The 12,899-nt window shown below is 45.5% G+C and overlaps 1 protein-coding gene across 15 annotated transcripts in view; it reads left to right on the top strand.

Moving 5' to 3' along the window:
* The window catches only part of dlg2 (discs, large homolog 2 (Drosophila)), a 174,324-nt gene that overhangs the window by 143,669 nt on the left and 17,756 nt on the right, over nt 1–12,899 (top strand). For all 15 annotated transcript variants that reach the window (XM_004561691.2, XM_004561695.2, XM_004561693.2 and 12 more), the window contains one exon: nt 9,109–9,211. In XM_004561691.2, the coding sequence (XP_004561748.1) occupies nt 9,109–9,211 (103 nt within the window). The remainder of the gene's footprint in view (nt 1–9,108; nt 9,212–12,899) is intronic.

Below are 12,899 nucleotides of genomic sequence, written 5' to 3'. Positions count from 1 at the left end.
TTCATTCTCTCTGTTTTGGCCTTAAGGGAGCGGAAGCGCTTCCCAGACCTCAACAGTGAGAGGAGTCCATTGTTGGGATGGGAGAGGTCCATCATAATCTTCCTAGCTTTGGACTTGCACCGCTTGGTGTAGATGGACAGCAGGTCAGGGAGCTCTGATTGAATGATGCGTTCTGCCGAGCGCACCACCCTTTGCAGATCTCGTCTATCCTGCTTGGTGCTGTTCCCAAACCAGGTGCAGATGTTTGACGTCAGGACGCTCTCGATGGTGCAGGAGTAGAAGTTCTTGAGCACCTTCAGTGGCAGATGGAAGTCTCTAAGTCTTCTGAGGAAGAAGAGACGCTGACGGGCTTTCTTAACCAGGGTGTTGATGTGACAGGACCATGACAGGTCCTGAGTGATGTGGACACCCAGGTATCGGAAACTGTCCACTCTCTCCACTGGCGTGCCACTGATGATGAGGGGTTTGTAATTCCTCGCCTGCTTTGTAGTGAAGTCCACGATCAGCTCCTTAGTCTTGCTGATGTTTAGGAGGAGGTTATTCTCCTGGCACCAGGTCTCCAGGTTCCTAATCTCCTCCAGGTAGGCCGTCTCGATGTTGTCGGAGATCAGGCCCACAACAGCAGTGTCGTCAGCAAACTTGACAATGGAGGTGGTGTCGGATGTGGCTACACAGTCATAAGTGTACAGTGAGTACAGCAGGGGGCTTAAAACACAGCCCTGAGGCACTCCAGTGCTGAGTGAGATGGAGGGGGAGACTTGTTTTCCCACCCTCACTGATTGGGGTCTGTCTGTGAGGAAGTTGAGGATCCACTGACACAGTGATGAGCTGAGTCCTAGATCCGTCAACTTGGTGAAAAGCTTAGAGGGAATTATTGTGTTGAATGCTGAACTGTAGTCCACGAACAGCATCCTAACATAATTCCCTCTGCCAGTGTCCAGGTGACTCAGGGATGTGTGGAGCAGGTGAGATATGGCATCGTCTGTGGAACGATTAGTCCGGTAAGCAAACTGAAGTGAGTCGATGGTGGGAGGAAGTGAAGAAGTGATGTGATCTCTCATCAGTCTTTCAAAACACTTCATCACAATTGAAGTCAGTGCTACTGGACGGTAGTCATTGTGGCAAGCGGGCTGTTGTTTCTTTGGAACAGGGACAATAATGGACCGTTTGAAGCACGTGGGAACCACAGCTTGGGCCAGGGAGAGGTTGAAGATCTCCGTGAACACCGGTGCTAGTTGATCAGCGCAGGCTCTAAGGACCCGGCCAGGGATTGCATCTGGTCCTGCTGCCTTCCTGGTGTTCACCCTCCTGAAGGTGTTCCTCACGGCATGCTCTGTGATGACGAATGCATTTTCTTCACTGGTGCACTCCGAGCGCGCGCGGCCGTTTGTTGTTTTAATTGCTGCGGCGTCGAAGCGAGTATAAAACATGTTCAGCTCATCAGCCAGTGAAGCATCGGCATTCATCATTGAAGAAGCTGGTCGTTTATAGTCCGTTATAGTCCGCAGTCCTTTCCACAGGCTCCTAGAGTCGCACTGTCGTAGCTGTGACTCTAGTTTTTCCCCGTAGCTCCGCTTTGCCTTTCGGACCGCGCTGCGCACGTTGTAGGACGCAGCCTTGTATAGGTCCATATTACCGGAGACAAGCCCTTCATTGTAGGCAGCGGTGCGTGATCTCAGAGCGTCGCGGATGTTCTTATCCACCCACGGCTTCTGGTTGGGAAACGTTCGGATGATAGTTCTTTCTGCTGTGTCGTCCGCTAGTTTCCCGATAAATCCCACAACCGCTTCCGTAAACATGTTGATGTCATCAGAGCTGCGCCGAAACATGTCCCAGTCTGCGTCATCCAGTGCGTCCTGCAGCGCGGCCACCGATTGGTCTGTCCAGCGAGCGACCTCCCTCCTGATTGGTGGTTGCTGCTTTAGCCTTTGTTTGTAAGCAGGTATGAGGAAGATGGCGGAATGGTCCGATTTTCCAAATGCCGGCAGGGGTTGAGCCTTGTAACAGTTCTTGAACGGGGTGTAGCAGTGGTCTAATGTCCTCGTGCCCCGGGTGGGGCAGTTGATGTGCTGGTGAAGGTTGTGAAATGTCCGTTTGAGATTCACTCTGTTAAAATCTCCCATAACAATGAGTGCGGCATCTCGGTGAAGTGTTTGTTGATGTGTGAGAGCCTCATGTAGCTCACATAAGGCAGTGTCCGAGTCCGCGTGAGGCGGAATGTAAACAGTGCAGGCAATGACCGCAGTGAATTCCCGAGGGAGATAGAAAGGGCGACACTTAACGATCAAAAGCTCCAGATTGGGCGAGCAAGAGCGTGTGAGTGGGGAGATGTTTGTGCTGTCGCACCATCTGTTGTTCACCATCAAACACACTCCACCACCTCTTTTCTTCCCCGACTCCATTGTCCTGTCCATGCGGTAAACCGAAAAGAACCCCGTCGGCTGCACGGCATGGTCTGGTATCGCTGGGTTCAGCCAAGTCTCGGTGAAGCAGAGGAGGTTGCAGTCCCGAATGTCTCTCTGGAACTTGATTCTGGCTCTGAGGTCATCAAGCTTGTTCTCGATGGATTGAACATTGGCTAGCAGGATACTGGGCATGGGTGCGCGGTGTGCGCGAGCCCGTAGCCTGTTCCTGATGCCGGCTCTTTTACCTCGAGGCCGTCGCTTAGGGTCGCGTCCTTTGTTCTCTCTCAGGATCTCCTTTGGCCAGGTTGGGTCCGGAGTTAAACATGGTGAAATGTTCGTGTACTGCAGACCAATAGAAACCAAAGTGTCTCTACTGTAGCAGATTTGTGTGTTTTGCATGATGCCCATGCAAGATTATCGCAGATATAGCAAAAAGTGACGAAAAAGTGGAGAAGTTAGGGCAGAGCATCCAGCACGGCAGCCGACCTCACCGGCGCCATTTTAATCACACTTTAATCATTTAAGGAGAACATCCAGCTAAACATGTCACTCCTGGTCTGATTGGGAAGGGGACCAGAGAAAACTACATTTTCTAAACCATCGCTACTTTGTTTTATGTAGCAACGGAAGGTGGGGATTTCAGAAGAAGACATACAGCTCATTAAATACATGATGGATATACATGGGGCAGAATAATGGAGTAAATCCAGTCTAAAGGATGATGTATCATTACCTTTACACCTCAAAAAAACAACAACCCTGAACTTGTTACTATTGTTACTAGCTTCCAGGCTTAAAGGATCATGATCCTATGTCAATCCATTGTTCAGGGAAATTGTGTCCAGGAAACTCAATCCAATGAGTCCTTTGCCAAACCAGCATCTCTCGAAGTTACAGTCCTTTGCCTTCCCTCCCTCTGCTAACAACTGGACCACAGTTTGCAATTTAAAAAAAGAGGAAGACAGTCTTGATCTCCCCCAATCACCTGAAGCTCAGGTTTACTGTCCTGAATGAACAACAGTCAAAAGTGACAAAATCCACCTTTTGGCACTCTTGTAGCTATCTTAAAGGCTTAAAGGCTTGTGCCAGGGTACCAATTTTTGTGGTAGTGTTGTTTGAGGTTTGAAAACAGCAGAGGTGCTGCCTTTTGAGAAAATGCTTCTCAGCTATTCCGATACTCCTGACACTGAAGGGATCATTAAGGATTTTTGCTTAGGCAGCAGCTGTCCTTTACTCCTAGAGTGCTTGGAGATTTTTTTAGGTGCTTTCCCAACTTTGACAAATGTCCATCTATGATAATTAGATTTACTCAGGGACTTTTTGATATAACGTTCCTCCACTTCCATGGCTGCTGTGTCTGTGGGGAAGCTGTTTGCTCTGTGTTGTAGTGTCCTGATGACACTATATGCTCCAGTGGATGATGGGAATCTAACCTTAAATATCAGTGTTTACTGTACACACTGACTTCATATGTCCCCCATTACTGGTGGAAATTTCACAGCCTAAGAAGGCTAGACTTTTTATTTTTCATATTCTCCCTGGTGAACTTATATATAAGTTTAAAAGGCCGGTAAGTATCCTGGGGCAACATACTGTGTGTGACTGCTAAATAGAAAGCATTTAGATGTAGTGGACCAGGAATACAAAGTAGGATCGTAGAGAAAACCAGGGAACAAGGGAGAACAATATTGAGGGACGACACGATAATGAAGCTTGAGTGCTTCCTTTAGCATAGGATACACTTGACCATCCTTTATGATAGGGAAAGCGAAATCTGTCCAAAAATTTAGACAGGGGGAACAAAACTGAACCCAAGGCACATGAGACAGGGACTATCAAAATAAAACAGGAAAAGCAGAGTCAGGAGAAACAAACAAACAGACACAACAGACTCTCACAGGAGACACTGGGATAAGACACAAAAGGAACCTAATTGACAAGAAACCATCAACCAGAAACAGAAAGTAAACTCAAAGACATAAAAAGAACTAAAACCAAGATTAAACCATATAAAACTTGAACTTTTATCTTCTTCATAATGCCAAGGAAAGAATCAAGACTACAAAGTTAAACTCAAAATGCTGACAAATGACAGCTTTGTACATTCCAGTCAATGCTAACACTAGCACATCTCTCTTATTATTGGCAGACACCATACAAACACTACTACAGTGGACCCAACGGCACACATATTACTGCAGGTGATTTTAATCAGGCAAACTTAGAGTCTGTCCTGCCTAGATTTTACCAGCATGTAAGATGTGTGACCAGAGGGGAAAACACTTTGGCTCAAGTTTATACAAGCATAAAACACAGAGTGTGTTATCTCCCACACAGAGGCCGGTCTGACCACTTCTCTGTGATCCTCTCCCCTGAATACATCCACAGACGTATACACAGAAGCAGCACAATTCCTCTGAGTCAAGTGTCTTTGGCAATAAGGACTTGACTGTTCATACAGAAGCTGTTCTATCCATCAACTTCTGTGTGGGAAATGTAGCAGCAGAAAAATGTGTGTTTCCCAATCAAAGGTCCTGTAAGCTGTCAAACGTGTCCCCAAAGCCCATAATTCCACTTTCAGGGAAGTATATAGTGCTGCCAGAGCTGACCTGAAGAGCGGAATCAGGAAAATTGGAGCATAGAAAATCAACTCTCCCATAATAACCTTTGGTAGGGTATCCAGCGTATTGTCAACTTCAGGAGGCAGACCAACACAGTCATGGACACGAGCATCACACTTAGCAAAGGAACTTCTCACGCTTTGAGACACCTCCCCCGTAATCCACTATTCTGTCTCAACCATTAACACCTTCCAAGTCCCAGTTTTGAGCTCCCAACCATTGACTGTACAGGTTCAGGATGTAAAGTGGATGTTAAGAGGGGTTGGTGCCAGGAAAACATCTGGACTTGACAGTATCAGATTTTTTAGGGACTGTGTTCACAGTCTTCACCAGAATTTTCAACCTCTCTCTGAGATAGGCTTTCATCCCATGCTTTAATTATTCCTGTGTTCAGAGCCTATATCAACCGGCTCTGAACACCACAAAGACAAAGAAGATTATTCTGGATTTTAAGAGATTATTTACCAGAACAGACAAGATGAGAAAAAAGACAAGAAAAATATACAAATTCCCCACTCACCCCTAGTGCTCCGATTACCACTGGGACCACCGTTACCTTCACCCTCCACATCTTCTCCAGCTCTTCTCTGAGACCTTGGTATTTCTCAAGCTTCTCGTGTTCCTTCTTCCTGATGTTGCTTTCATTCACTTTCACAATGTCTATCACGATGTCCACCTTCCTCTGCTTGTCCAACACTACTATGTCCGGTTGGTTAGCCACCACTATATTGTCCGTCTATATCTGCAAGTCCCACCGAATCTTAGCTCGGTCATTCTCCTTGGGGGCGTCTCCCATTTTGACCTCGGGACTTCCAGGTTATATTCGGCACAGATGTTCCTGTACACTATGCCGGCCACTTGGTTATGGCGTTCCATGTATGCCCTGCCTGCTAGCATCTTGCACCCTGCTGTTATGTGCTGGATTGTCTCTGGGGCATCTTTACACAGCCTGCACCTGGGGTCTTGCCTGGTGTGATAGACCCCAGCCTCTATGGATCTTGTACTCAGAGCTTGTTCCTGTGCTGCCATGATTAGTGCCTCTGTGCTGTCTTTCAGTCCAGCTTTGTCCAGCCACTGGTAGGATTTCAGCCACCTCCTCTATCTGCCGGTGGTACATACCGTGCAGGGGCCTATAATTCCATGATGGTTCCTCCTCTTTCCTGTATTTCTGCTGGCTGAGGTATTCACTAAACACGCGGTCGGTTGGGGCCATCTTCCTGATGTACTTGTGGATTTCCTTTGTCTCATCCTGGACTGTGGTACTGACACTCACCAGTCCCTGAACTCCTGCCTTACACCTAGTGTACAGCCTCAGGGTTCTGGACTTGGGGTGAAGCCCTCCATGCATGGTCAGTAGTTTCATTGTCTTGATGTCAGTGGCTTCTATCTCCTCCTTTGGTCAACTTATTATCCCAGCAGGGTACCTGACCACAGGCAGGGCGTAGGTGTTGATAGCCCGGATCTTGTTCTTATCGTTTAGCTCATAGGTGTCAAACTCTGGCCCGCGGGCCAAATTTGGCCCGCAGCCTAGTTACATTTGGCCCGCGAAGCCATACCAAATTACTATTAGAGCTGGCCTACTGGTATTATACAGCTAATATATATATTGTTTAGCATTAAACTTTCCTTATTCCATATTCAGTTTTTCAGCAAAACTTGTTTGAGTCCATAAGAAAAGAGTCATTCTCATATCTGGAGGAAGATTTTTTTTTCAATAAATATTAATGTTAGCCCGCAACTTTGTTCCAGTTTTGAATTTTGGCCCACTGTGTAATTGAGTCTGACACCCCTGGTTTATCTGACTTGTCAGGACTTGCTTTACCCTCTGCAGGTACTTTGTGGTTGCAGCTTTCTTAGCAACCTCTTCATGGTTCCCATTTGCCTGTGGGATCCTCAGTTACTTGTAGCTAACCTCTGTATCTGCAATGTTGCCTTCTGGTAGTTTGATCCCCTCAGTTCTGACTACCTTTTCTCTCTTTGTTATCATCCGACTACACTTCTCCAGTCTGAAAGACTTTCCAATGTCATTGCTGTATATCCTGGTGGTGTGGATCAGTGAATCGATGTCTTGTTCACTCTTGGCATACAGCTTGATGTCATCCATGTACAGGAGGTGGCTGACAACTGCTCCGTTCCGTAGTTGGTATCCGTAGCCAGTCTTGTTAATGATCTGACTGAGGGAATTCAGGCCTATGCAGAACAGCAGTGGGGACAGAGCATCTCGTTGGTAGATCCCACACTTGATGGTGACTTGTGCTATGGGCTTGAAGTTGGAAATTAGTGTTGTACACCACATCCCCATTGAGTTCCTGATGAAGGCTCTTAGGGTCCTGTTGATTTTGGCATTCCAGGATCCAGGTGTGGGGCATTGAATCATAGGCCTTCTTATAATCAATCCAGGCAGTGCCCTGTGCACTGGAGGCTGATTGGTCAGCCTAGTCTTGCAGTCTCGGCTGACTGCTCGGTCTACCAGTAGTTGGTGCTTTGCACGTCTAGTATTCTTGCTAATCCCTTTCTGTGCCCCACTCATGTATTGAGCCATGTGCCTGTTCATCTTAGACGCTATAATGCCTGACAGGAGCTTGTACTGAGTGGTACTGAGGCAGGTTACTGGCCGGTAGTTGGATGGGACCGGTAATTTCTTGGTGATCATCACTGTCCGGTCTTCAGTTTGCCATTCTGTGTGTGGCTGGTCTATTAGCAGCTTGTTCATTTGTGCTGCCAGACGCTCGTGGAGTGCAGTCAGCTTTTCAGCCAGTAGGCGTGAACCATGTCTGGGCCTGGTGCTGTCCAACTCATACTGGAGACCCTTGCTTGGATATCTGCCACTGTGATGGTCACTGGACCCTGTTCAGGGAGGTCGCTGTGGTCTGCCCTCAGATCCACTAGCCACTGAGCATTGCCGTTATGGGTTGTGTCCTTCTCCCATATGCTCTTCCAGTATTGCTCCGTCTCCAGCCTTGGTGGTGCTGTTCTCAAACTGTTCCCCTGCCACTCGGCTGGTTCTGAGGAGAACAGCTGGCTTATTCTCCTGCCTTCGATCTCTCTGGTGTACCCCTTAAAGCAGCTGGCGAAGGCTGTGAGTCTTTGCTTGGCAGTTTCCACGGCCTGTGGTATGAGACAGTTTGCTGTACTTCTTAGGCACCTTCTTCATCGCACCTTTCTGCAGCTCCAATAGTTGGCTAATCTCCCTCCATGCTACCTTGATTTTGGCCTCAAGTCTCCTTCTCCATGTTCAACTTGTAGCCAAGCATCTCACTGATCACTGCTGCCGTAGTGTAGATCAGCTGGTTATGGTCACAGTAGGTATTGTCCAGAGTGCTGCATTCATATCATCTAGTAGATCTTCTGAGGGTATGTTGTCTTGGTACCCAGCTACAGAGGATCCAGGTTTCAAGCTGATCCAGGTTTCAAATGGGCATTGGAAATAACACCCAATGACCAAAAAACTAGTTTGGTTGATGAAGCAGTATATAGGCCAGCCAACCAGACATTGTGGGGGTTAAAAAGGAACACAAGACTGTAGTTTTGGTTTCAGCAACAGCAGGAAGAAAGAGCATGAGAAAACAGAGAAGTACCAGGGGCTGAATGAACAATTGGTGCAAACATAAAATCCAGAATGGTCCCAGTGGTAGTAGGAGTAGTAGAGTAGGAGCTGTAACCCCAGAACTGGAAGAGGGCTCCAGCACGTTCAGCCCACAACATCAGTGGTCTGCGTCAGTAGTAGGAACAGCTGAGGTACTCCATAGAACCTTCGACCTCAGGAGGACCCAAGCTTGAGGATCATACACACATACCTCTCTCCTCCCCACAACCCCCACCCCACCTGCGGGGATGAAAGATAGTGAAAAGTTTCAGCTTTAATTTTAATTAAGGGCTTTGACAATTGTCATTTGGGAAAATTCACAATAAAATTGATAAATGGGTTAAACTAAATCTGAAGCTGAATTGTCCTCCTATTAATGGACACCATGCATTAACACTGAGGTGAAATAAAGTACACTTTTTTGTATTGCAGGTCAATACACAATATACAGTAAAGCAAACTGTAATAAAATAATTCAACTTTGTTGTTAAAATAGGTCAATGGCATTGACCTACAAGGAGCCACACATGAACAAGCAGCTGCAGCCCTAAAAGGAGCAGGACAAGTGGTCACCATCATTGCTCAGTACAGACCTGAAGGTAAGTCAGCTGAAAAAAGTTAATGCACTTTACAAGCACACCAATCATGTGGTGTAAATGCCTTATTAATCAGCACAAACCTAACACAGGACAATGCTTAAATAGATCTTTGCGGGCCTCTAAGTAAATTGGCTATAATTGGGCCAAGTGATGACCTCCTTATGTACAGTTGTGCACATAAGTTCACATACCCTGGCAGAATTTATGATTTCCTAACCATTTTTCAGACAATATGAATGATAACACAAAAACTTTTCTTTTCATTCATGGTTGGTGTTTGGTTGTTATACTCAAGGCTCCATTGAGGTGTCTACAAGATGTCATGAGGTACAAGCCGGAGGTCGTCTATGTCCCTGGCAAAACATTTGTCATTCAAGATTCAAGATTCAAAGTGTTTATTGTCATGTGTACAGAAGAAATAGCATTTCAATAAACACTTTGAATCTTGAATCTCGAATGACATCGCCAATACGTTGTCGCGTAGCCCACAGGCTTGGGCAGATTGCTACGTAGCCACTGTGATACAGGGCATTCCAGCATCTCCAAGCTGAATGTAGAGCATTAAAGAGACACTGCAACTGATGGCGACTTACAGACTGCCATCACCTACATACGCAGGGGATGGCCTGTATACGGAAGTAGTGTGCCACCGAACATCAAAGTGTACATGAAGGTGAAGAATGAGCTATCAGAGGCCAAAGGCCTGGTTATACGAGGCTGCCAAACATCGAGGTGGACGACGCTGTCACCTACCTGCTGCATCGGGTCTTCTCTCATCTGGAGAGAACCAGTTGCATTGTGAGAGTCATGGTTTTTTTTTATTTCTCCAGTGCCTTCAACACAATCCAGACCTCAGTGCTAAGTGGGAAGCTGCAGGGAAAGGGAGTGGACCATCACTGTCCTCGTGGATTGTTGACTACCTCACCAGTAGATCCCAGTATGTGACTGCGGGACTGTGTGTCTGAGGTGGTAGTCTGTAGCACGGGGCCCCACAAGGAACAGTACTTGCTCCTTCCCTCTTCACCCTGTACACTGCAGACTTCAGTTATAACACGGACACTTGCCATCTCCAGAAGTTCTCAGACGACACCGCCATTGTGGGCGGTGTGAATTAGGGAGTAGACCTAACTCAGCAAACTGGTCAGGAGGGCCAGCTCTGTCCTGGACCATCCGCTGAAGTCCATCGAGCAGGTTGGGGAGGATGTTGTCTAAGCTAACATCCATCATGGACATCACCTCCCACCCCCTGAATGAGACTGTACGAGCACTGAGCAGCTCGTTCAGCAGTGGACTTTTACACCCACAGTGTAGGAAGGAGCGCTACCGCAGGTCATTCTTACAGCAGCCGTCAGACTCTATGACACAGTTTAACATCCTTTGGTCATCTTACTCACCAGCTTGTTTGTTCACTGTACATTTTATACATATCTCTGTACAATCTTTCTATACATATTTCTGTACATCGTTACCTGTAAATACGAACTTCAGTTGCTTATGTATATAGGACCACTTTGTGTCTCCCTTTTATATTTTATATTCCCCTTGCTATAAGAGCTGTGTAACACCCACATTTTTCATCCGGAGATAATAAAGGTTTATTCTATTCTATTCTATTCTATTCTATTCTATATACTGGGTTATGTTAGTGCCCATGTTGCCCATCTGATATGTTTTTGTGGCAGGGCTGCCTAGTGCCAGTTTTATTCCTAGCTGTCGTACCCGTTGTTGTGCTGTTATAACTGATGCTGAGCACATGTTCAATAAAGCAAACAACTGTATTTACTCTTTTTAGATAATAATCACAAAACAAACTACCCCACCTACATACCCAGTTCTTACTACCCTGTATTGCCCCTTTTAACATCAATGACAGCTTGAAGTATTTTGTCATAGTTGTGGATGAGGCTCTATACTTTCTCAGATGGTAAATCTGCCCATTCTTCCTGGCAAAAAGCCTCCAGTTCCTGTATTTCTTGGGCTGTCTTGCATGAACTGCAAGTTTGAGGTCTCCTCAGAGTGGCTCAATGATATTGAGGTCAGGAGACTGTCATGTCACTTTATTCTGCTGTAGCCAATGACAGGCCAACTTGGCCTTCTGTTTTGCATCATTGTCATGTTGAAATGTCCAAGTACGTCACATTTGCAGCTTCCAGGCTGATGAATGCAAAATTTACTCAATTTAAAAAAAAATTCCTTTTTTGATAGCTTACTGCATTCCTATTGCCATCAATTCTGATGAAATATCCTGTGCCTTTGTAGCTCACACATCCCAAAACATCAGCTATCCATCACCATGTTTCACATCAGGAATGGTGGCCCTTTCACCGTTCGCCTTGTTGACTCCTCTCCAAGTGGCAAACGTTCAGTTTAAGTCTCATCACTCTAAATGACTTTGTGCCAGAAGGTTTGAGGCTTGTCTCTGTGCTGTTTGGCATATTGTAAGTGGAATACTTTGCGGCATTTGTGTAGTAATGGCTTCCCTCTGGCAACTCGACTATGCAGCCCATCTTTCTTCAAGTCCCTCCTTATTGTGCATCTTGAAACAGCCACACCACATTTTCAGAGAGTCCTGTGTGAAGCCTGAAGTTATTTGTACATTTTTCCTTGCATCCCCAACAGTTTTTCTGGCACTTGTAGCTGAAATTTTAGTTGGTCTACTTGACTGTGGTTTGGTTTCGACAGAACCCCCAATTTTCCACTTCTTAATTAGAGTTTGAACATTGCTGATATTTTCTTATATACCTTTCCTTTTTTATAAAGTTCAACTTTTCCCGCAGATCCTTTGACAATTCTTTTGCTTTCCTCATGACTTAGAATAACATCAGTGAATGAAAGATGCACGGGTCTGTCAGGAGCCCAGAAAGTCACTGACCTTTTATACACACCCACTGATTACAAGCAAACACATCACAGGTGACGATGGTGACATTTCATAGCCTTTCTAACCTTTTTGTGTCAAGTTGTGTGCAAGTCACCAGGATATGTAAACTTTTGATCTGGGTCATTTGGGTAGTTTGTGTTGTGTTAAAAAAAAAGAGTAACCACAGTTTGACAATAAATGGCGTCAGCCAACAACGAGTGAAAGAAAAGGTTGTGTGTTATCATCCATACTGTCTGAAAGTTCTGCCAGGGTATGTAAACTTATGAGACACCTACAGAATTAGCACCTATGCACTTATATTCAATGGACGCAATGTAAGAATCTCACAGAAGTCGTTTCACTCTTGAACACTTTGTCAGACAAAGATTAGTTCATTGTAGTGTAAAAATGTTTCTTTATTGCAATATCTGCATTGGAAACACCCCCATACACAAGCAAATGAAACACAGTCAGAATGAATATATGTGTGGACAAGATGTTTGCAAACCAATTTACAGCATTTCAAGAAAATATATTATTGTGAAGTTTATTCACCGAGGCAGCATATACGTTGAATACGTCCACAGTGTTTCACAAATAAAGAAAAAGAGAACCAAAGTATTTTTAGTTCCCATTTAATGTGAAAATTCTCACTGAGCGACCCCTTAAAAACACTTAAGTCTATCTCTCATTAATGAGATTTAAGTTTAGTTTTTGTGTCATTTTTAATCTTATCTTCTATCAGAATTCCTCTCTAGGAGCTACGTGGACTCAGTGAAGTGTTGATCAGCTGATCAGAAATCTAAAACAATTTGCTTCCCCAAACAG

Source organism: Maylandia zebra, linkage group LG10 (genome assembly GCF_041146795.1).
Source record: "Maylandia zebra isolate NMK-2024a linkage group LG10, Mzebra_GT3a, whole genome shotgun sequence".
Classification (NCBI taxonomy): Eukaryota; Metazoa; Chordata; class Actinopteri; order Cichliformes; family Cichlidae; genus Maylandia; species Maylandia zebra.
The sequence above is the reverse complement of the archived record's forward strand: the minus strand, read 5'-3'. Positions and strand labels throughout refer to the sequence as shown.